Raw genomic sequence first — 24047 nt, forward strand, 5'->3', positions numbered from 1 at the left:
AAAGAACTAGACACAGCACTCACTCCATGTGTGGTCTGACCAACACCAAATAGACACTCGACTTCTGCTGATGCAGCCTGGAATAGCATCACCTTTATTTGCTACTGCTGCATCACACTGTTGTCTCATGTTGAGCTTGTGATCTACTAAGACCCCTAAATCCTTTTCACATGTACTACTGGCATTCCAGGTGTCCCCCATCTTACATTTGCACAGCTGCTGCTTCTTGCCTAAGTGCAGAACCTTGCATTTGTCCCTATTGAAATTCCCTTCATTAGTTTTGGCCCATTTCTCCAATCTGTGAAGGTCATCTTGAATCCTGATTCTGTCTTCTGTAGCACTGGCTACCCCTCCTAGTTTGGTGTCATCTGCAAATCTGATGAGCATCCCATCAACTCATTCATCCAAATTGTTGAATGACACCGGGCCCGAGACAGAACCCTGTGGCACCCCTCTTGTCACTTTTCCCCAGGATGATGAGGATCATCCGTAGCAGAGCCTTCTACTGAGATTACTGATACCCGTATGATGATTTAGATTCTTCCTAAGCACCTGGAAGACCACATCAAGGAGGGAGTGGAAGGGCAGTCCCCAAAGTGTGCAGATATGGCCCCAAGGCTACCAGTTGCAGATTCCTGTTCTGTAAGAAACTCTTCTTTCTTTCCTGTCTTGACCAGCCTGCAAGAAGACATGCTCTAATTGCACTGACGCGTTTGTGTGTACAGCATGCAAAGATTCGCTACAGTTGAAGGATGGCCAGTGTGTGGCATCATGTGGTGAAGGATTCTTTCCAGGAGCCCTCCAGTGCGCAGGTAAGATAGATAGATACCCATGTTTGATGACATGAGTTGCTTGTGTACAGTGGTACCTCACTAGACGAATGCCCTGCTAGACGAATTTTTCACTAGACGAATGGGTTTTGTGATCGGAGGTTGCCTCGCAAGACGAATCCATTTTGTGAAAAATTTGTCTAGTGAATCGCGGTTTCCCATAGGAATGCATTGAAAGTCAATTAATGCGTTCCTATGGGCAAAAATAAAAAATAAAATTTCAATGCATTCCTATGGGATTCGCAAGACGAATTTTTCGCATAACGAATTGACTCACAGAACGAATTAAATTCGTCTTGCGAGGCACCACTGTATTCTTCTGGGTCTAGTAAGGACAGCCAGTATGGCCCAACAATAGATAGCATGTTTGTTGTGGAGCTGGTCTCAAATGCCCTCTAATGTCTGAATGACTTTTTCTCTACTATACGTTTTGGAAAGTTGTTTTTCCCCTATGCATTTGGAGACCTCTTACAATATTTCAGCCATAATGTGCGTGATGGTTTCCTGAGATCAAGGAGAAGTTTTCCGTCTGTTTTTGGATACAGTTGGGTGCCATTTTGAATCAAGATGGCGGACTGTACATTAGAATTCTTGAGCAATGCTGAGTACAAGGCTGCTAATATTTTATGTAAAAGAGATGCTTGATAACAATACAAAACAAAAATGTCAAACAGCAGCTGCTGTTATTAAATTGATACAAAAAAAATAAGGTTTTAAAAAATAACAAGAACAATGGAAGATTTTGTATCTCGGCTGCCAATTGGCATAACTAAGTGGAAACAAAATATATGAAGAATGTTAAGGTATATTGATACACAAATAATTTTATTTTTAAGCTGCCTTTTTACAGTTAAAACCATGCTCAGGGCAGCTTACAACATGAAAAATAGACAATTGTGGACATAACATAATAAAATATCAAATAATACACAACCGCATTGAAACAATTTCCACATAAATCATAACATCCAAAATAATGATACAAAAAAGTTAATAAAAGCAACACGCACCCCAACAAAAAACCCTAAATAATACCCTGGCCATGCTAATTCATGCAGTCCTATGCTCATATACTTCCTTGGGAGTAAAACCCATTGGATTCAATGGGGCTTAATTCTGAGTACACATGCAAAGGTTACACTGTAAATTAAGCTCAGGACAGACTTTTTAAATTAATGGATCTAACTTACTCATGTTCATTAATTTCGATGGGCTAACTTTGAGTAAATTGAATACCACCCATTGTGTACAGATCTAATAATAAGCATGTTATTATGTGATTGTTGAAATTAGCCTCAAGAAAAATTGTTGTGTGTGTGTTAGAGAGAGAGAGAGAGTGATCAGTTGCTTTTTATGTATTTTCCCAGTCTCATTTAAAAGGTCATATTTGGCCTAATTACCACATTGTTAACAACTGTCTCAAACTGCATTTTGCTGAGAAATCATATATTATGTGCTTAGAAAGCATTCTGCAAACAGAGCGCACTTGCGTAGGCTTGAAAAGGCATAACTCATTTTCTTTCCATGAACCAGGCGTCTTAGGAATTTAGAATGTGTTTTGGCAAAGGCTGACAGAGGGGAGCAGGGGGAGATGAGGGCACAGAGGCCATGAGCAGGGTCTGGGCAGGACATTTTGAGAGAAGTGGGAGAGAACATGAAACACTGGCAGCCAAGCCCAGTTTAACCCACCCCTTGTTGTTCTAATTTAATCTGAGCAGTTCAAACATGTCTACTCGGAAGAAAACTCCACTGACTTCAGTGGGGCTCACTCTCAAGTCAGCTTAATTTCCCAGTCGCTGGGAAACCCTAGCTTAATTGAGGTCACAAATCCATTTTTTAAAAATGACGGGGGTGGCGCTGTTGGTTAAACCACTGAGCCTAGGGCTTGTCGATCAGAAGGTCAGCAGTTCGAATCCCCACGACAGGGTGAGCTCCCGTTGCTCGGTCCCTGCTCCTGCCAACCTAGCAGTTCGAAAGCACATCTAAGTGCAAGTAGATAAATAGATAAATAGGTATTGCTCCGGTGGGAAGGTAAATGGCATTTCCGTGCACTTCTCTGGCTTGCCAGAAGCAGCTTAGTCATGCTGGCCACATGACCTGGAAGCTGTACGCCGGCTCCCTCGGCCAGTAAAGCGAGATGAGCACTGCAACCACAGAGTCGTTCGCGACTGGACCTAATGGTCAGGGGTCCCTTTACCTTTACCATTACCATTTTAAAAAATGTTCACATTGTGAAAATCATAAGTGGATGTGCTCTGTAGAAAGAAGAGCCACGTTCCACGAAATAACAGGGAGTTTTATGATCATCATGCCGTTGTCTGACAGTGTCCTGCAAACACTGATGTCCTTCCAGTGAAAAAAGTTAATAGATTCACTTCTGACCCCTCTGAACCATATGCAACATGCTGCCTTTAATAATAGCACACTTTCGGCAGCCAATGCGACAGCAGGAGGTTCCCCTCTTGCTTCTTAAGTGTTTCTCCATCTTGATGCAAGATGGAATTCTGAGTAGGAAGCAGCTGGCAGTCTGCATGTTGATACGGTAGCTGCATGATGCCAATACTTGCCAGCTGATTATGCCAAACACTGCCTCTGTCTGCCACCATTTTGGGACCAATGGATCTCTGTTAATTTTCAAGCTCCTGAAGCTCTGGCTGGAGGATTGGAAGCTTGAGAGGCACTGCTCCTACATGCTGTGCCACCCTGTGCATGTGTGGCTTGGTAATTTGCAAATGGGCTACCAAATAGTTCTTGCAACGGGGGTCAGAATTACACAGCCCCTTGGGCAAATCACACATATGCACATACACTGAGATCGAAATGAGACTTGGAAGGAGTTTACGTTGGCTGATACTTCGCAGGGTGGGAGCTGTGGTCTCCCAAATCCTTTTTAAGGTAGCCTTCCAGCAAAACTGGTTTCATAGCCAGGCTGCTACCGAAAGTCCCCTTCATGTTGTCATTTTGCCTTGTGTGAGAATGGTGCTGCCTCTGGGTCCAAGGTTTTTAGAATCACAAGGTCTAGAAATTTATTGCATCTGGGGAAAGGAAGCTGGGATTTTCTAAAGATGGCATTCAATTTTTAAAAAGTCCCCACTTAGAATATGCACAGTGCACAAATCAATGTTCCTTTAGAATTTGCAAATACTGGTGGCAAAATCGGAATTTTGCACTTGCCCAGTGAACTCACGGATGTGAGCGAAACACACATAGTCTCGCACTCGTAGATTGAAAAGGTGGTCTTTTCCATGTGGCTGAGCAGAGCAGGCTTTCCTTCCAGTCTACACCTACTGCGTTTTACATTTCCCCTCCTGCTCGGCTCCCTTCAGCATCTCTTAATTGGCGAGCCCCCCCCCCCCCGCAGCCAAATATGGCTATTCGTTTCACCTTATTACTGCTTTTGCAGCTCACTCATCCCGCATTTCATCCGTATTTGCACTCATGCATGTCGGCGGGAGAAAGTTGCTGGGAAAATTTCTTCTCTCTTTTCCTCCAAGGAGTTCAAGCAATTTGTTTTAGTTCTGCCTGACTGCACTCTTCTGCATAAAAAGAAGAGGGGGGGGGAGAGTGAGTGAGAGACAACCCATGGAAGAAAGTGCTGGGTTTCAGAACTTGTTCATAACTCAGTGGGCTATCTACGTCCCTCACCACGTGTGTGTTTTTGGCTTGAGGCATTAGCGGGAAGAAGACAGATTAAGCTGACATTAAGCCCTTCTCTGTACCCTCGTACAGAGTGACTACAAATGGATAACTTCCCCAGCGATCACTTTTCTCTGATGCTCCGTGCTGAAACCTCGTGAGACGAGGGCCATCCATTAAGTCCCACGAGGTGGTGAAAAGAATTTTCCCAGCCATGCAGGCAGAAATCTGGGAAAGCGTCCGAGTGGTGAGATTCCCCTCTCAGCTTGGCCACCGCTTTCCCTGCTGCCAGTCGGTGCCGATAGTACCAGTGGTCTGACTCAATAAAAAGCAGGTTCCCAGTTTCCCACATGGTTACATGCGCACCACAGTGATTTGCCACTTCATCGTTTGATTTATTTATTTGGTTTTTTAAATTTGAAATGTATACAGTCGTTCCTTGGTTCTCGAACGCCTTGTGACTCAAACATTTTGGCTCCTGAACTCCCCAAACCCAGAAATGAATGTTCTGGTTTGTGAACATTCTTTGGAAACCGAACGTCCGACGCAGCTTCCAGTTGTGTGCAGGAGGCTCCTGCAGCCACTCGGAAGCTGTGCCTTAGTTTTTGAATGTTTTTAGAAGTCGAATGAACTTCTGGAACAGATTCTGTTAGAGAACCAAGGTACAACTGTATTTGAAATGTTTATTACTTTTTTTAAAAAAAATGTTGATTAGAAATGTCCAATGAGCCTTTAAAAAAGCACTGGGGAAAAAATATTACCGGTATATCAATGAGATAACAAAAGTATAATTGAAACTAAGGATCAGGATTGCAGCAAAGTTGTATCCGTGATGGCCTCTGGAAACAACTACCGTATCTAGAGCAAAGGTTCCCAAGGCATGTACAGTGGTACCTCTACTTACGAATAACTCTACTTACGAGTGTTTCTACTTACGAATGGAGCTCCACCTGCCATCTTGGATGTGATTTAGATAGGACAAGGCAAGGTTCCAAGCACTACAGTCACTAAACAATGGGAAGAAAAGATATTTGAGTGATCTGCCAATCAATCTTCAAGTGGTCCAGGTGGGGGCAAGTTTGAGAACCACTGGCTGGGATCATTTCTGAATAGTATTGTTACCCATGGGGGCTAGAACTAGGAGTTCATGTGTTCAGGCAACAACCAATTGACACACGTCCGATTGATGCGCACGCACAGCGCTGAACTCAGAAGTGACCCAAAAACGTCACTGAAAGGGTGGAACAGGGGCGGGGTGGAACTTTTTACAAGGGCTCACGGGGGTCTGACACGTAACTCCCGCACAAAGCGACGATTGCCTGTACTTGTGTCCCTTGTTGTTGGGTTTTGTTTCACGAGTCCTTTGTGGTTGTGTCTGCAGGGAACCTGTTCTTTTTTGGGTTTTAACTCTAGGTTCATCATCACTCATGTGAGCTCCCTCACCTAAAGGTTACTGACACTCAACCAATATAAATGCACCACACACGCCGCCCCCCCCCCCAAAAAGTGGAAAGGATGACGCGTGAGAGTGGGAGCAAGTCTGTGAGCAGATGGAGGGCAATTTCAGATGGGAGAGGCAGGTTTGAATCTGTGGGCATGTTCAGAGTTGAAGGGGAGACCTACCAGTTATTATCCATTTCCAACTTTTCTTTCCTAGTTTCATCAAGAAGCAACCGCGTTCCTTTAATCATTCCTTTCCCGCTCACCCCGCGCCATGTTTTCTTCCACAATGAAGATCTGTGTGCAAACTAATTTGCCATGTCTCTTTCTTCCTTGACAGACACTTCTTTTAAAGAACTATAAAGGCATTAAAAAGCGGAAATTGGAAATCTGTATGGAACATTAACTGCACAATTAATCCTCATTGGAACCATGGGTGACAGAGGGAGTGGGTTAGGGCCTGGGGAACTGCCTGTCTCAGAGGGCAGCTTTCCCCATATAGGCCCATGCATCCCGCTGAACCTCAGCTACTGGTTCAGGGTGAGCAGGGTGGTCAACAGGGCTGCCAACACAGGGTTTCCTCCTAGACTAAGAGAGAGAGAGTTGGGAGCCTGGAAGCTCAGTTCTCCTTGATTCACCATGCTTGGTTTTAGCTCACAGGTTAAAATCCATAGGAAAAACTTACTCCGGTTCTGTCCTGGGTGGAGTGGAGAGAAATATAGAGGGTTGCCTTCTTTGCAATGGCTCTAATAAATCTGGAGCACATTTCTGGAAAGATGCTCTTTCTTTGCTCAGCGGAGGAGGCAGATGGGTAGGCTGGGCTGTCATCATTTTCTGTTTTGCAAAAAATGCCCAGACACGAGTGGTCACCTTCCCACCTATTCTTCCTCTGCAGCTGAAGAATCTCCTAATCTCTCTCTCTCTCTCTCTCTCTCTCTCTCTCTCTCTCTCTCTCTCTCTCTCTGAAGGAAGAGCTGGAGACCCCAGAAGCCCCCGTCTTGAGGCTTGGCTCTGTTTCCCTTTATTTAGATCTTCCGTTAGCCTCCAGAACCGCCCAGACAAATGGAAAAAGAGACATTGCAGAATGAAGTGTGGGCGGGGTGGAGGGGAGGAATCAATAGTTGCTAGGATTTATTTATTCCTTTAAAAGCAGTCTAGGATAAATAGCCTCGACGGCTTTCCTCGTTGGATGCTTCACAATGGTGATGCTCTAAATAGACCTCACAGTGGAATTCGGAAAGGTTGCAGTTGGTGCTGTAGCTTCCTTCTGTATCTGCCCACCCCTGTAGACCTGCTTGGGCTAGCAGAACTTTTCCCTCTCCTTAGTTGCTCTGAACCCTCCATCACTACGGTCAACCAGTACAGAGGATGTGCCACCAATCATTGAGCGTTGGATGGGGAATGACACTCTCTACCTGTTCACATGCTTCCTCGGTCACGTGAGGGACACCTTAGGAGTGTGTGTTATGCAAGGCAATCACAAGGGAGACATCGATCCTATGGACCTTTCCTGTTTGATCTGCGCCGTCCACGCAGCACTAAATATAGACGTCCTGATCCCAGCTAGGCAAGAGCCTTACAACGATTTCTGCTTTTAAAACCGTCCAATAAAGAGGGGACAAAAAGGGTAGCGAGGGGGGTGGATCTGAGAAACAAGGCAATTTGAGTAGGCTTGTTTCCTAAGTACAGTTCCTGCACCTCGCTGTCCTCATTTAGCCTGCAAATTGAGACAGACAACTCCTCTCTCCCTTCTCTGGAGGTGAGCCAGCTCTGGAGTTTTATGTGTGGAGATCATCATTGTGGCTAATAATGGGCATTAGATACATCCTTTCACAATCCTTTTGTCTGTTTATGAATCCATTCTGATAATGACATGAGGGCAGTTGTTCCCTTGCGATTTGATATGGTAGGATCCCAGCTTGTGTTTTCTTAAAAAGGGTCTTTATTAAACCGTCTATGTGTCTACGTGACACTTTATGAAGTAGGATAAGCAGAAGTCAACATCTCTGCTCCAAGGGACTGAACTATGTAAAGCAAGGGTGGGGAACCTCAGGCCCAGAGGTGAAATTCAGCCCTCCGAGTCTCTCTTTACCTTGCCCTCAGGATACTCCTGGGCCACACCCCCTTTTCCCAGGCCCTAGAATCATAGAATCATAGAGTTGGAAGAGACCACAAGGGCCATCCAGTCCAACCCCCTGCCAAGCAGGAAACACCATCAAAGCATTCTTGACATATGCCTGTCAAGCCTCTGCTTAAAGACCTCCAAAGAAGGAGACTCCACTACACTCCTTGGGAGCAAATTCCACTGCCGAACAGCTCTTACTGTCAGGAAGTTCTTCCTAATGTTTAGGTGGAATCTTCTTTCTTGTAGTTTGAATCCATTGCTATGTGTCCGCTTCTCTGGAGCAGCAGAAAACAACCTTTCTCCCTCCTCTATATGACATCCTTTTATATATTTGAACATGGCTATCATATCACCCCTTAACCTTCATATCATATCACCCCTTAACCTTCTTTTCTCCAGGCTAAACATACCCTGCCCCTCACTGCAGTGGCTTTGCATCCTCCTTGAATGTTTTTGCTTGACTGAAATATCATACCTTTCAATAGGAAACAGCCAATCCCCCCAAGCACTTTTTCCAGGCACAGCACCCCAAAATGCATGTTTTGGGGGAGTTTGCAAGATTGCTACCCCCCAAAAGCACTTCTTGGGGGGCAACGATTTTGCATGGTGCCTAAAAATGCGCATTTTGGGTCTCCATTCCCGGAAAAAGTGCAGCCCAAAATCACACAAGATTGCAGGGGTGTCCTGTTTTCCCCCGAAGCAGTTGCTGTCCTGGGTAGAGGGCTGTGTGTGTGTGTGTGTGTGTGTGTGTGTGTGTGTGTGTGTGTGTGTAGAAACTAGCCAGCTGTGCAAAAGTAAGATTTCCATTTATTGCTCCACCCACTGTTGCTTCTCTGGCCCTGCTCCCCACTGGAATGTGACCCTTGAGTTTAAATACTCCTGATTTCAATGCAGTGCAGTATTTAATGCAACTAATGGGAGGCAGAGCAAGGCAGCCGCTGCAAGGAGAGTCTTTCTTACTTTGGCTTTTCTCCCCATCCTTCTCCCTTGGGCATTTCAGCCATTCTCAGACACAAGCATCAGATACTTGAGAAAAGTTGGCAGCATCCAACACCTAGATGTGCCTACGATTATTCAGGTCTGCTTATGCCAAGAGATAGAGACAGAAACGACACCAGGGAGTCTCTGTGTGATAGGACGCCTGTAAATATAGAATCGTAGAATTGTAGAGTTGGAAGCGACCCAATGCCAGTTTTAGGACTGGATTTTAGGGTGCAGAAAAAAATGGTAGGGGGTTTCTTGCCCCCTTACCTTGCCCTAGTGATCAACCTCTCTTGAATAATTTCTTTCTGTTAGTGACTATGAGCAGAGATTTAAACGGCTGCATGTGAGAGCTGCTTGCTAATCTCATTTCTGAATTATGCTTTGATCCCTGGTATCTTTTTCCTATGGGAAGATTAAAGAGCCTTACGTGGAGCTCCCAGGAGGCCCAACGCCCAGAGACTAACCAGGCCGAGGTCTGCTTAGCTTTAATAATACACCAGCAACCCAATGCCCTCCGATCCTAAAATGAGAAAGGAGCCCTGCCATATCATTATTGTTAGCTATGTTTCTACCCTGATCCTGACCCAGTTTGTATAATTTATACCTTTATAAAATGCCCTAAAGGTACGCTAGCAAATTTCCAGCCCTGCAAGTTGCCAATGTAGGATTCTCACCCTCTGGGCTGGTTTTATATATCCATGCCTTTCCCCCCAGACAAGTCAGGAGCAAATGTCACCAGGGGTTCACTCCTGTCTGTTTAGCAAGCATAGACGTGCCTTGCTGAGGAACAATAAAAGTTCAGAACATCTTCAGGACGAAACTTGGGCGTAATCAATTTTTAAAAAGCAACAATACCTAAAGCTAAAGAGATTTTGCGGTGTTTGTGTAAGCGCTGGCTGCACATGACTTAACATGCCACAGCCGTACTGAATGCCAAGGATAAATCTCTCTTGTTCTGCACAGATCAGAGCAGCATGTTGTCTCCCTCCACCCGCTGTGCTCCCTATGCGTGTCTTCTTGTAGATCCGATGTCCGTAACTTCCCTTTATTTCATTGCACACAATTCAGCACGAACTGCCGCCTCTCCCAGAAAATAGACACATATCTGTTGCTCTTGCAAGCTGGCTTTTCGCTCCACAATGACTCACCTCTCCAAAAGGGTATGAGAGATGAACATCTACCAGGCTTCCGTGTTGAGCAGGAATAATAATAATAATAATAATAATAATAATAATAATAATAATAATAAATACCAGGTGGAACCTGCAACAAAACTGTTATGTATTCAGCGGTCTGTTTCTCCCTGAGCTTGAGTCTGGACTAAGGATTCTGAGCTCCTGTGTTCTGATTTGATACATGATGTCCAATCACAGAACATTTCAGGATTTGGCCCTCTGCCATTGGCCCTTGAACTCTGAGTCATGATTCGCAGCTTGGAAGTTTAGTCAGCCAATCACGTTGGGAGTGGGTGTGGCCCAGGCTTTCAGAAATGTATATAAGCAGTTGCTTTGCCCCTGTTTCCCAGTGATTTAGTTCAATAAAGGTTCCTGCTGTTATTAGGGTTGCCAGACTCAATAGTGGAAAGGACTTCTGTGCCTCTAATTGCCCTGCTCTCTTTTGAGTCTGGAAACCTTAAAGAGAAACCAGCAGACCCTTTGTTTAAATTCTAAGCAAAGGGTCTGCTGGTTTCTCGTTAAGGTTTCCAGACTCAAAAGAGAGCAGGGCAATTAAAGGCACAGAAGTCCTGTCCAATATTGAGTCTGGCAACCCTAGCTGTTATCACTGTGTTCTGCCTCGTGGGAACCCACTTACAATTCAAAAACATTGCAGTGTGGGTGGTCCTGCTCAGTGTTCCAGTGGTGCCTCTTCCTGAATACTCCATTCAATTCCCATGAACCCCTCCCTCCCTCCCCATTTTCTGATTTCCTACCGCCCAACAAACTCTCGCCATTCCGTGGCCACTGAGCATTCTCAGTCCCCGTTGGGCTATTTGGGGTGATTCTTTTTGTCTTCTTTATTTCATACCTCAAAAGTGTTCCTTTTCTTCTTCTGCAAGCCTTAGTTTCACCGAGCATATGATCAGCTGCCTAGACCAGCTGCAGGTGAGACATGAGATTGAACATACACCAATAAGGTTTGGGTCTGTACCGAAACAGTAATATGGAAAGGTGATTTGGTTTCCCTGTTCGACCATCCTCCATAGCTTCTGGTACCTTGACCATAGCTGCCAAGTTTTTGCTTTTCTCGCGAGGAAGCCTATTCAGCATAAGGGAAAATCCCTGTAAAAAAGGGATAACTTGGCAGCTATGACCTTGACGTGCAGAAAATAGCCGGGGAATCTTTCCACTGAATGGGGACGAATGTTTTCACATGTCCGTGGGACATGCTGCTGTTTATAAATCCTTTGCTACAAGGGCAAAGTTAGCAATCCTATAAGGGAGGTTTCCGATGCCCAGTGACTGGATGAGGCAACTCCGTTATCCTCTGACCTGCAAACTTTTTTCTTGACTTCAGCTTGCCATGAATCCTGCGCTACTTGTTGGGGCCCAAACGCTAACAATTGCTTCACCTGCAAAGACCCGTCTGCCGTGTTACGGGAAGGTTCCTGTGTTGCGAGTTGTGGCCAAGGGTTCTACATCCAGGATGGTGTTTGCAAAGGTAAAAAGCTGTCTAGCGGCTTCATTTGGGTTTTTTTTTCTATTGCAGAGTTCTTCGAGTGAAACTGGTATCCATTTTTGTGTTTCACATTTTGGTAGGAGTCCCATGGGGGGCGGGGGAATTTTGCTTCCTTTAGAGAAGGGGTGGGGAATTGCCTGGGAGTCACTTTTGGGCTGCCAGGGCATTTTACCTAAACCATGCCCGTCCTGCGCATCAGCAGACATCGCTGGTGGCAGCGTCCACATATGGAGAGAGGCAGTGGATTCACGACAATGAGGACACGCCCTCAGTTCTCTTTGGCATCTCCACATGCAAAATGACAGTCAGGGAAACTCCATTCCGTCAGTGAAACTCTTTATCCAAGCTATGAGGAGTTCTCCAACATTGTATTGGTATAGATTTAAGGGGGGACGGGACGGGACAGGAATCTCCCTCAACTCCAGAAATTAATGCCAGGTTTTTTTTTTTATTAATTGGCATTTGATTAATATGGATTAAAGTGCAGAACTGCGCCAGATAGGGTATTCAGGGATTTCCTGGGCTGTCTTATGCAAATCAGCCCGGTTGGCTGGATGAAGAGCAAACCTATTAACATGACAAAGGGTGTTGATGAGCCCAGTGCAGGATTTATGTATAAGCTAAATTCTCTTCAGGGGGCCCAAAAATTTTTCCAAGAACAAAAAAAACCCCTGGATGCACATTTCCAAAATATAAGATAAAAAACAAATTAAACCTACATACAGCAACAGTGTTTTGTGTTGTGTAGGCTCCTGTGATGTAAGTCAGGGGTCAGCAAACCTTTTCAGCAGGGGGCCAGTCCACTGTCCCTCAGACCTTGTGGGGGGAGCGGATTATATTTGGGAAAGGGGAAAAAACCCCAATTCCTACGCCCCACAAATAACCTAGAGATGCATTTTAAACAAAAGGACACATTCTACCCATGTAAAAACATGCTGATTCCCAGACTGTCCGTGGCCGGATTTAGAAGGCGATTGGGCTGGATCCAGCCCCCGGGCCTTAGTTTGTCTACCCATGATGTAAGTAATGGGCCCCCAATCATTTTAAGTTGGAGCTTAATAATTATTTCACTATTAATATACCTCTTCTTAATTGCATTTCACTATTAATATACATCTTAATAGCATTTCAGTTCAACAATTACTTTGATAAAATGCATATTTTGTTATGTGCAAATGGCTTTAGATACCTATTAGGTCCGTAAATTACCATTGGCTCCCAGTACGTTTCCGAGCACAATTCAAAGTGTCGGTGCTGACCTTTAAAGCCCTAAAGGGTCTCGGTCCTATATACCTGAAGGAGCGTCTCCACCCCCATTGCTCAGCGCCGAGGGCCTTCTGGCGGTTTCCTCACTGAGAGAAGCAAAGCTACAGGGAACCAGGCAGAGGGCCTTCTCGGTAGTGGCGCCCACCCTGTGGAACGCCGTTCCATCTGAGGTCAGGGAGATGAACAACTACCTGACATTTAGAAAACACCTAAAGGCAGCCCTGTTTAGGGAAGTTTTTAATCTGTGATATTTTAATGTATTTTTGTATTTGTTGGAAGCCACCCAGAGTGGCCGGGGAAACCCAGCCAGATGGGCGGGGTATAAATAATAAATAATAATAATTAATAATAATAATATAGCTTATAGTCAACACAAAAAGCAGCGGCAATTTGTTGTTGACAAAGGACAGCTGGACATACAAAGGGCCCCATTACCTTCAGTAGCTTAGGGCCTCATCAAACCTAACCCCGGCCCTGGATGAGCCATTGGAGAGTGACCTGTTACCAAGGCGATGGGGTATATGTTTGAGGGTACAGGAAAAGGGTTTCTGGGAAGAAGAAGCAGGAGGAAGAGCTGAGATCCATCTTTGGAAGAGGCTGACTGCAGGCAGCTTGTGCTGTTGCCTCTTGGAATGGACTCCCGTCATGCAGACTGAAGGTGTAAATAGGTGAAGAAACCATTTTTCTTAAAGCATGACAGTCTCTGCCGCATATTCAGTTCCCCAAAGGAGCATAGACCCTGTGTGAGTGAGTGTCTGAGACTCCATGGGGTTGTGCCATCACTCGGCAGAGAGAGGGACTGGCCCCTGACTTTTGTAACAGTATTTTCCTCCACTCTTCTTTATTCTCTGCTTTCCTTCCACATTCCCCTTCTGTATTTTTTTTAATTACACCAACAGCAGTCTTTAGTCCCCATAATGCTGCTGAAAAATTGCACAACTGGGAATTAACTGTTGGCAAGGTCTGTTCCTGCACCTTCCCCACGAGTGGCCTTGTGCAACTTGAAAATGTGTTCCTTTATGCTTTCATTGCTGCTCGGCAATCAAGAGAACCTCCAGTCTTTCAGCATGTGATTATTTATAACAACCAAGTCCTCTTTAAAAAGGAGTGGCGTTTTTAGTACCAACAATGTATGCTATCGGGCATGTCTGTCCTCAGCCGAGAAACCAACCCTTTCGCCCGGTTAATGTTATGCTTATGGTCTGTCTAAGCAAGGATTCCTTGCACATAGGCGTCTTGGGTTTCAGGACTGCCTATCCCTGGGGCTGAGGGAGAAAGCAAGAGGGATTGTTGCAGTTGCAGAGATTGCTGGCAAAAACCACAGTTGCCAACTTCTTCACTGGGCTTGCTTCTTTAACGCTTTCAACCCTGGCTGGAAGGAAAGCAGATGTGGGTGGGCGGAGATCGCAGGGCAATACCAAAAAACGTCCAGCGAGGAAAGGTTGAGCAATCCTTACAGGGTGGCCACTTACGCATTGCCAAAAAGGGAAGGCACCAATTTGCATTGCATTGCATACGTTAATTTATATGCCTAGATGCAAATTGAGAAAGAAGTGCTATGGTTTAAATGGAAATATGGTACATCTCCCCATAGCTGGGAAGGCTGACCAGGTGATCTGAATGCTTGCTCAGTCTGCTCTCCAGGTATTACCTGTTGATAGAGGGACGCAGGTGGTGCTGTGGTCTAAACCACTGAGCCTCTTGGGCTTGCCGATTGGAAGGTTGGTGGTTCGAATCCCTGCGACTGAGTGAGCTCCTGTTGCTCTGTCCCAGATCCTGCCAACCTAGCAGTTCGAAAGCATGCTAGTGCAAGTAGATAAATAGGTACCACTGTAGCAGGAATATAAACAGTGTTTCTGTGCACTCTGGTTTCCATCACAGTCTTCCGTTGCTCCAGAAGTGGTCACGTGACCCAGAAAGCTGTCTGTGGACAATCACTGGCTCACTCAACCTGAAAGTGAGATGAGCGCCACAACCCCTTAGTCACCTTTGCCTGGACTTAACCTTCCGGGGGTCCTTTACCTTACCTGTTGATAAAGGTAAAGGGACCTCTGACCGTTAGGTCCAGTTGTGACCGACTCTGGGGTTGCGGCGCTCATCTCGCGTTATTGGCCAAGGGAGCCGGCGTCCAGCTTCCAGGTCATGTGGCCAGCATGACAAAACCGCTTTTGGTGAACCAGAGCAGTGCACGGAAACGCCGTTTACCTTCCCGCCGGAGCGGTACCTATTTATCTACTTGCACTTTGACGTGCTTTCATTTTTTTTTGGTAATATTTTTATTAGGTTTTTCCAGAATAAAAAAAAGAACAAAAAAGCAATACAAAAAGGATAAAAAACGGAAAAAAGAAAAGTACAGAATAGGAAAACATAGAAGTTAAAAACAATTAATTCTTTGTGTATTTACATTGCATATGTAGACCCCCTCGGGATCCCTTCCCCTGTGGTTCTTAGTCACATTTCTATTTTAGCAAATTCTAACCCATTTTAATCACCTCTTATAGTCTAATTTTGATTCTGCATTAACATATTCGTATTTTCCACAGTTTGTTTACAACCTAATTCTACTCTTAATATATCACTTTTGCATATTTTTTAAGATATAACTTAAAATCTTTCCATTCTTCTTCCATCGCTTCCTCTCCCCGGTTGCGGATTCTCCCGGTCATCTCAGCCAGTTCCATAAACTCCATCATCTTCATCTGCCAGTCGTCAATCATTGGTAGTGTTGGTAGTTTCCAGTTCTTCCCAATTACAATTCTCGCCGCCGCCGTCGCATACATAAAAAAAGACACATTTTTCTTTGGTATCTCATTTCCAATAATGCCCACTAGAAATGCTTCTGGTTTTTTAACAAATGTGTTTTTCAACACTTTCTTGAGTTCATTATAAATCTTATTCCAGAAGTCACTTACTAGTGGGCATGTCCACCACATGTGGTAAAAGGAACCTTCTTCTTTCTTACATCTCCAACATTTGTTATCATGATTGTGGTAAATTTTAGCCAATTTTACTGGTGTAAGATACCATCTATACATCATCTTCATTATATTTTCCCTTAATAAGCTACACGCAGTAAATTTAATATTCTCATGCCACAGTTTCTCCCAATCCTTTATCATAATATTATGCCCAACATCCTTTGCCCACAAGATCATAACATTTTTTGTTTGCTCATCTTTCGTATGCCACTCGAGCAGCAATTTGTACATTCTGGAAAGTAGTTTTGTCCTTGGCTCTATCAATTCTGTTTCCAACTTTGACTTCTCGAGTTGAAAACCAAGTAACCTATCTATTTTAAAAACTTCAGTTATCTGCACTTTGACGTGCTTTCAAACTGCTAGGGTGGCAGGAGCTGGGACCGAACAACAGGAGCTCACCCCGTCGCGGGGATTCGAACCGCCAACCTTCTGATCGGCAAGCCCTAGGCTCTGTGGTTTAACCCACAGTGACTGTTCCAAACCTCCCTGCCCCCTACTCTCCCTTCTGAGGGGGTCTTTATCTTTCAGTTGGATTCGGACTGGGCAGCCCTTCCAACAGAAGGCACCTTCAAACCCAAGGAGGTCCCCTCACAGCCCTTGAAATAGAGTTGTGCCCTACGCCAAATTCATTTCACTTCTCCATTAGTATACATTGCAACCTGCTCCTGCTGTTTTGCAGCTATTTAATAGGGTTGGTTTGGGTTGGCCAGCTGCGTCCGGTCCTTAAAAACGGTTTACTCTCCAGCCCTTGGCACATGCCTATAAAACCTCTGGAGCAACAAGCCTAAATTAAACGTTAGGAAGAACTTTCTGACGGTAAGAGCTGTTTGACAGTGAAACAGTCTCCCTTGGAAGGTGGTAGACTTTCCTTCCTTGGAGGTTTTTAAGCAGAGGTCTGTCATGGTTGCTTTAGTTGAGATTCCTGCATTGCAGGAGGTTGGACTAAATGATTCTTGGGGTCCTTTCTAAGGCTACATGTGGCCTTCAATATGCTTGACTCCCTCCTTTGGGGGGGGGGAAAGAAGGGTCATTGTAGTTATCGGCAGCCAGCCAAACAACGAGGTTTATATGTGGTTAACCGGATGTGACCAACTTGGGGAGCCCTGCTTTACCTCCCCTTTTGAAAACACCCTGAAATTTATGGTATGTGGCTCTTGTGCTTTATTAATAGTATAAATATTTATAAAATAATTTATATGACCCTTCTTTTCAGTATAGCCCACCCAAAATGGCTTATGGTATCATTAATAAATTTTAAAAGCCACACACGGTGTAGAATGGCAGCAGGGTTAAGAGCCATCTAAAAACCTGTTGTAACAAGTAGATGGAATTGACACCATTTTTGAAATTCCCCTTCTTAAAACAAGGCCCTGAAAGGATGCCCTGGCCTTATTTAAGGGGGGTGGGGAGAGCATTCTGGAAAAGGAGGGCTTTTAAAAAACCTCTGAAAATCCTACAACATTGAGACTATGTACACCAAACGTGATACGACTTTTCTTGCTTTCCCCCTCCCTTTGCCTGTTGCAACTCACGGCTGGTATTCTTCCCTTCGTTAGCCTGCAACGAGACCTGCGATAAATGTTACTCAGACCGGCCCAGATGCTCAGCCTGTCCTTCGGGTGGACTTTTGCACGGCGGGGGCTGCGTGCCGGAATGCCCCGGCGGCTATTACGCAGACAGTTCTCAAAGATGCAGAGGTGAGGCTTGCTTTTTAAATTATTTATTTCATTTATAGGCTTGCATCCTGCACGGTCATCAAAAGAGCCCAGGCGTCAAAAGGCAACGCATCCATTAAACACAACCGACGGCGGTTGAGCCCTGTGTCAGAGAAGCCCTGCGTAAACAAGAATAGTCTCAAAATGGGCGTCTGAAGTGAAGCCTTGGTTGTGTTTGCTTCCTTGTAATAGAAGGGAGTTCCACAACCTAAACACAGGAGTATTAAATGTCCTCTTGTCTTGCAGATCCAAGGTGGACGTCATGTTGCAGCCTTATTTGTGCCTCTCTGTCTGAATGTAAAGATTAGGTTTACATGGCACTGTCTGCAGGAAAATATGTTTTTTGTGTGTGTTTATCTATTGATACAGATACGCACTCACGCACACACACACACACACACACAACACTGTTTGCAGTAACCTTTCCAGTGACCGCTGGGAGATGTTAAAGTTACTGATCTGATTCTGTTGGAGATTTATTCATGCACACAGCTGTTGCCTTATACTGTTGTTCTGTATGATTGTATTTTTATTGTTTGCTGTTGTAAGCTGTCCCGAGGATGCTAATGAGCGCCGAAGGGTAGGGAATACATTTTAGAAATGGATAATAATTAAAAAGTGAGCCTTTGCTTTTTTAAAAAAAATACTTGAGCCATTTCTAAATTGCAGGAAGATGCTAAAGGCTTTATAGCTACGCAGGATAAACAGCTGTCAAATCCAAGCTGGGCCATCTTTCTGGGGGAAATGAGAGCAGTCACTCAGACACGGACGTTTAGGTGATTCCTTTAGCGTTCTTTCATTGCTGTTCTCAGCCTTTCTGACTTTTATATCCATCTAGCAGCTCACCGTGGAATAGGGCTTCTCAGATTTCTGACAGCTCGGCAATTTAGGCTGCCATCACCTGCCTGCTTACCTGGGTGCATGTCCCTTTGAACGCAGTGCGGGGCCTACTTCTGAGCAAACATGGGCTGTCCTTTTGGCTTGAAAGTGAAGGAATATGCCACTCAAAACTGTACCAAGTGTACAATGGAAATAATGATTTTCACTTGTGTTTGTTGCTTGATCAGCTGTCGGTCACTCAGTTTCTTCGTTACGGTGAATGGCCGGCGTTCAAGAAGGAAACTCTGTGCAAGTACTGTATATAAAATAGTGCTAAAGAAACAGACTAGAGACCCATAACAATAAAGTTATTAGTGACTGTACTATAAAATGCTAGGCACAGAGAACAACGTAATAAGCTAGCTAAAAATCAGTCCCTAGAGAGTTTTACCTGCAGCAACACAATATTTAGCCACCCTGGAAGAGGAGAATGCATTCTGAGCCGAAAGAATTAAGAAAGCATAAAAATGCATTTGATCGTCCTGGGAATTCAGATAAAAAGGGTTCAGTAAAAATCTTACATATATCATGATAAAAGGAACAATGCAGAAGAACGTGATCTATCGATTCTGCCTCTTTGTTATTCACAGAGGCGTTTAAGTTGACAGTAGGGGATTTCTTTTTTCTTTTCTTCCTTTTTTTGGAAACTCCCTTCCAGAACTTCTGATGGAAGAACATTTAAATGCACCAGAGTAAAGGCTCTGTGATGTTTTTGAAATCTACTCGGAGTCGAGAGTGAATTTCATGCTCTATATTCAGCTCTTAGTCATCAAGGAGAAGAAGAGAAGAATGGCTCTTTTCCCAAAACCATCTGCTTATATACATTATTTACACAATGGGCCTTGCATGATTGGCTACTTCAGGGCTACACCTGTGGGCCAATCAGGTTGTGGATTGACTTCTGCCGGCAGCCTGATTGGGTGCTCCTGCAGGCCAGTCAGGTTGCGGATTCACTTCTGCCAGCAGGCTGATTGGCTGCTCCTGCAGGCCAATCAGGTTGCTGATTCACTTCCACCTAGAGTTGGATTGGGTGGCTCCTGCGGACCAATCAGACTGCTGATTCTGGATCCTATTGTATGATCCTATTATGTATTCAGCTCAGTACATAACAGTTTTCGAGCCGAGAGCTTGAATCCCGGGCATCCCCTCCCGACTGCAAGGACAGAAGGTCAGAGCAATGCTTGACTGATTTGCCTGAGGTGAAGAACAAAATGGCACCCCTTTCCACTCTATGTTCAGAAGCTGCCTGGCCGTTGAGTCTTATTTAAACACCGGCACCTGAGAGCTAACTTAGCAGGCCATGTGGTTCACACAGTGTTGTCCTCGGTCCAGTATACCTGAAGGAGCATCTCCACCCCATCGTTCTGCCTGGACTCTGAGGGCCTTCTGGCGGTTCCCTCACTGCGAGAACTGAGGTTACAGGGAAACAGGCAGAGAGCCTTCTTGGTAGTCAAGTCCTCCTGTCAGATGTCAAGGAAATAAACAACTATCTGACTTTTAGAAGACATCTGAAGGCAGCCCTGCGTAGGGAAGTTTTAAATGTTTGACTGTGCTTTACTGTGGCTTTATAATTTCTTGGAAGCCACCCTGAGTGGCTGGGGCAACCCAGTCAGATGGGCGGCATGTATATATATTTGTTATTATTATTAATTAGAATTATTTTCTTTGACACCTTACTGCCACTGCCCCCCTCCCAGCATCTGAGATGGATGTATCATCCTCTCTAATGGTATGGCTGGCCCTACGGATACCGGTAACTTTCTGAGGTTAGAGAAAGATTCCTCCATTTGCAGATTCTCTTGACAATCAGCCAATTCAGCCTCTAGCTATCCCATAATCCAGGTCTCGTCCCTTCCCTTCTCCTTTCCTTTAGGCAACTCGTTCACTCTCTTAGCCCTATGGGAAACACTAGTGACCTACTTCATAGAGCGGTTAAGAGGAAAGGAAATCATTTGTATGTTAAAAGTTCCAAGCACACACACACACACACACACACACACACACACACACACACACACACACACACACATTGGACTCAAGGCAATGCTATTTGTGGAAAGTCTGACCTGTGTTTTTTATTTTCCTGAATCTGTAGAGCAGGCATGCTCAGCTTTGGGGTCCACCAAGCTGAAAGCGTCCCGGCAGTCTGGTCGGAATTTGCTAAAGCTTCTAGTTTTCCTGCTTTTCTGGTATTACAAAACGGGGTGGGGTGGGGTGGGGTGCCGGAGGGGAGAGCGAGCTGTCAAGCCTTGACTATAAAGATTCGTTTTCAAGCAGTGATATAAAGAGCCAAAGCATCTCATACCAAAACAAAAGGGATGAAATCAGGACTATCGAACTCCAAGCACAAGTTCCTAACTCGTCTGCCAGCAGAAGCTTCCTTTTATAGGAGCTGCTGAGAGACAAGGATGGGCCTTTTCTGTGGTGGCTCCCCAACTGCGGAATGCTCTCCCCAGAGCCATCATTACATATCTTTAGGCCAGGTGAAAACATTCCCCTTTACTCAGGCCTTCGGGCATTAAATGATCTATGGCCTGTTAAATGTGGGAAGGAGGACTGTTATTAAGATTATTTTACTATGATGCTGTGTATTGTGTTTTAAGTATTATGCAGCATAAACATGTTCTGAATGTTGTGCACTGCCTTGGGATCGTTGGATAAAGGGTGGTATATAAATCAAATTAACAATAGCAACAACAACTAGAAATGCACAAATCTGTTCTGTTTCAAGTTGGCTGACATTTTGGGGCGGATTTTTTGTGTGTGGGGGGGAAATACATGAAAAGTTTGCACAAATTGCATGCATCATTATATGTACCACTGTACATTTTTTTGTATGTGTTTCCCCAAAACATGAATTTGGTTCCCTAGCTGGAACTAAAACAAAGAAGGTCAACAGGCCTCAGCTGGATAGAGCAGGAGCTCAATGAGTCCTTAGGAAGCTCAACAATTCCAACCACCAGAAAGTGATCATTTAAAGCATCAGAAATTGCTTACATGGAGAAATTCACTAATGCGGTCAATAGAAGAAATAGTATTCAGTATTCAGTAAGTACGCGGGTGGCACTGTGGTCTAAACCACTGAGCCTTTTGGGCTTGCCGATCAGAAGGTCGGCGGTTCGAATCCCCGCGACGGGGTGAGCTCCCGTTGCTCGGTCCCAGCTCCTGCCAACCTAGCAGTTCGAAAGCACGCCCCAAAAGTGCAAGTAGATAAATAGGTACCACTCCGGTGGAAAGGTAAACGGCGTTTCCGTGCGCTGCTCTGGTTTCGGTGTTCCATTGCGCCAGAAGTGGCTTACTCATGGTGGCCACATGACCCGGAAAAAACTGTCTGCGGACAAACACCAGCTCCCTCAACCTGTAAACGAGATGAGCGTCGCAACCCCAGAGTCGTCTGCAACTAGACTTAACCCTCAGGAGTCCTTTACCGTTACCTTTTATGCCTCTGAATGTCGGTTCCTGGAAACCTCAGGAGGGGAGAGTTGTTGCTGTGCCCGGTCTTTCTTTTTGTGGGTTTTCCACAGGTATCTGGTGAGCTAGGCCTTGATCCAGCAGGGTTCTCCTTACGTTCTGAAATGTGGAAGAAAATACACGGGAAGGAAACAGTGTGGCTGGATGGAATGAGAGGCAAATATGTCCCGCTTACAAACTTCCTCTGTTCCTTCTTTACCAGCTTGTCATGGCTCCTGCACCAGCTGTGTCGGACCTTTGTCTACTCAGTGTGCTTCCTGTTCTTATCCCCTAGCCCTACGCCAGGGTCAGTGCCTTTCTGCATGCGGAGAGGGCTTTTACCAGGACCACACCATCTGCAAAGGTAAGAGAAATGTTGCTTCTAGTTGCAGGCCTAAAAGGAAAAGAAAGCCTGCAGCTCAATCTCAACAGGGCTAGCCTTTAATGCAGCTGTGGCTCATGCAGGGGCAGCAGATATAGCTTTTAAGGGGCAGGAGGACTGCACTCAGGGAAGGGTGTGAGGCAGTGGTAGGGGGAGATCTGGGTTGACAACCTCAGCTCCAGGGCTGCTGCTGCCCATTCACAAATCTCTCCTCCTGTTCCTGTCTCAATGAGTGTGACATTGCTGCCGCTGGGGGGTTGCCACCGCCGCTCTCATGGGAATAAACTTATTGTAATAGAATATTCTCATTGACTTCCTTGGAAGAATTCTGTTGAAGCCAAATGGCTGACGGTCCTGGAGGAAGCGGTTGTGTTCGTTGAGCGTTTATGGTGGAAAACTGAAAGGTAGGCACCCAAACTGAGCTAACTAGGATTCTGTTCCACTCATTCTGCCCATGCCTTGGCTCTCATAGAGCTGTAATGTTGGAAGGGACCCCCAAGGGTCATCCGCTCCAACCCCCTGCAATGCAGGAATCTCAACTAAAGCATCCACGGCAGATGGCCATCCAAACTCTGTTTAAAAACCTCCAAGGAAGGAGAGTGCACCACCTCCCGAGGCAGACCGTTCCACTGCCGAACAGCTCTTACCGTCGGAAAGTTCTTCCTGATGTTTAATCTCCTTTCTTGTAACTTGAAGCCATCAGTTCGGGTCCTACCTTGCAGGAGAAAACAAACCTGCTCCATGTTCCTTTCTCCGGAAGGAGTATTCGCTTCTCGTTGTTCCACAGCACAACTTTGCTTGGGATTTCACAGTGGGGTATAAATAATAAATTATTATTATTTGCTGTTTTGCAGGATGCCATTCATCTTGCCGCGAGTGCCTTGGCCCTGAACATTCGCACTGTACAAAGTGCATGAAGCCAGAGGAGGGGCTGCAACCTGGAATGATGCTCGAGGGGACATCTGTTGGTGTCTGCCTACCCCAATGCAAAGACCATTTCTACCTCCATAGCGATGGGATATGCAAAGGTGAGTGAAGGAAACTCCCAGGATGATAATGAAGAAATCTTATCTTTATTGGTTCATGCATTTAAAAAAATCACAGGGTGAGACCCAACATACTGCACATGGGGCTTTTCGTTCCTTTTCTCTCCCCTCTACCTTCCTGCCTGGCCCTCAGATCTGCTGTAGAGGTTTGAGGGATATTCTGGGGAGAGATATTGTGGGTTCATGGGGGAGGGTTAGAGGGTGGGGGTGAAGGGAAACCAGAGGTCCAATTGCACAAGCAGATTTGTGTTGCACTCGTTGGCAGACCTCACTCTGAATCAAGGAAAGCCAAATTCTGCAACCTGAACATCTTCATCGACTAAGTCTCATTAGCTTCAATGTGTCTTCTCTTAAGTCTGAATCCAGCCCATGGAACATAAAAGCAATTGCGGGTGTTTGTTTGAACTGTTTGCCATTTTGCTGGCTGGAGATAAAATTTCCCTTTTAGGTTTGTGGTGATTTCTGACACAACCTTGATGGCAGAAAGTGAGGAGGAACTAAAGAACCTTTTAATGAGGGTGAAAGAGGAGAGCGCAAAATATGGTCTGAAGCTCAACATCAAAAAAACCAAGATCATGGCCACTGGTCCCATCACCTCCTGGCAAATAGAAGGGGAAGAAATGGAGGCAGTGAGAGATTT

At 45.2% G+C, this 24047-nt stretch overlaps 1 protein-coding gene across 2 annotated transcripts in view; it reads left to right on the top strand.

Annotated features, from left to right (window-relative positions):
* FRAS1 (Fraser extracellular matrix complex subunit 1) overlaps window positions 1–24047 on the top strand; it is a 332187-nt gene that overhangs the window by 165341 nt on the left and 142799 nt on the right. For both annotated transcript variants that reach the window (XM_060278390.1, XM_060278389.1), the window contains 5 exons: window positions 678–812; window positions 11530–11673; window positions 17492–17632; window positions 22203–22343; window positions 23216–23389. In XM_060278390.1, coding sequence (XP_060134373.1) covers window positions 678–812; window positions 11530–11673; window positions 17492–17632; window positions 22203–22343; window positions 23216–23389 — 735 coding nt within the window. The remainder of the gene's footprint in view (window positions 1–677; window positions 813–11529; window positions 11674–17491; window positions 17633–22202; window positions 22344–23215; window positions 23390–24047) is intronic.

The sequence above is a fragment of the Zootoca vivipara genome, chromosome 9 (assembly GCF_963506605.1).
Source record: "Zootoca vivipara chromosome 9, rZooViv1.1, whole genome shotgun sequence".
Classification (NCBI taxonomy): domain Eukaryota; kingdom Metazoa; phylum Chordata; class Lepidosauria; order Squamata; family Lacertidae; genus Zootoca; species Zootoca vivipara.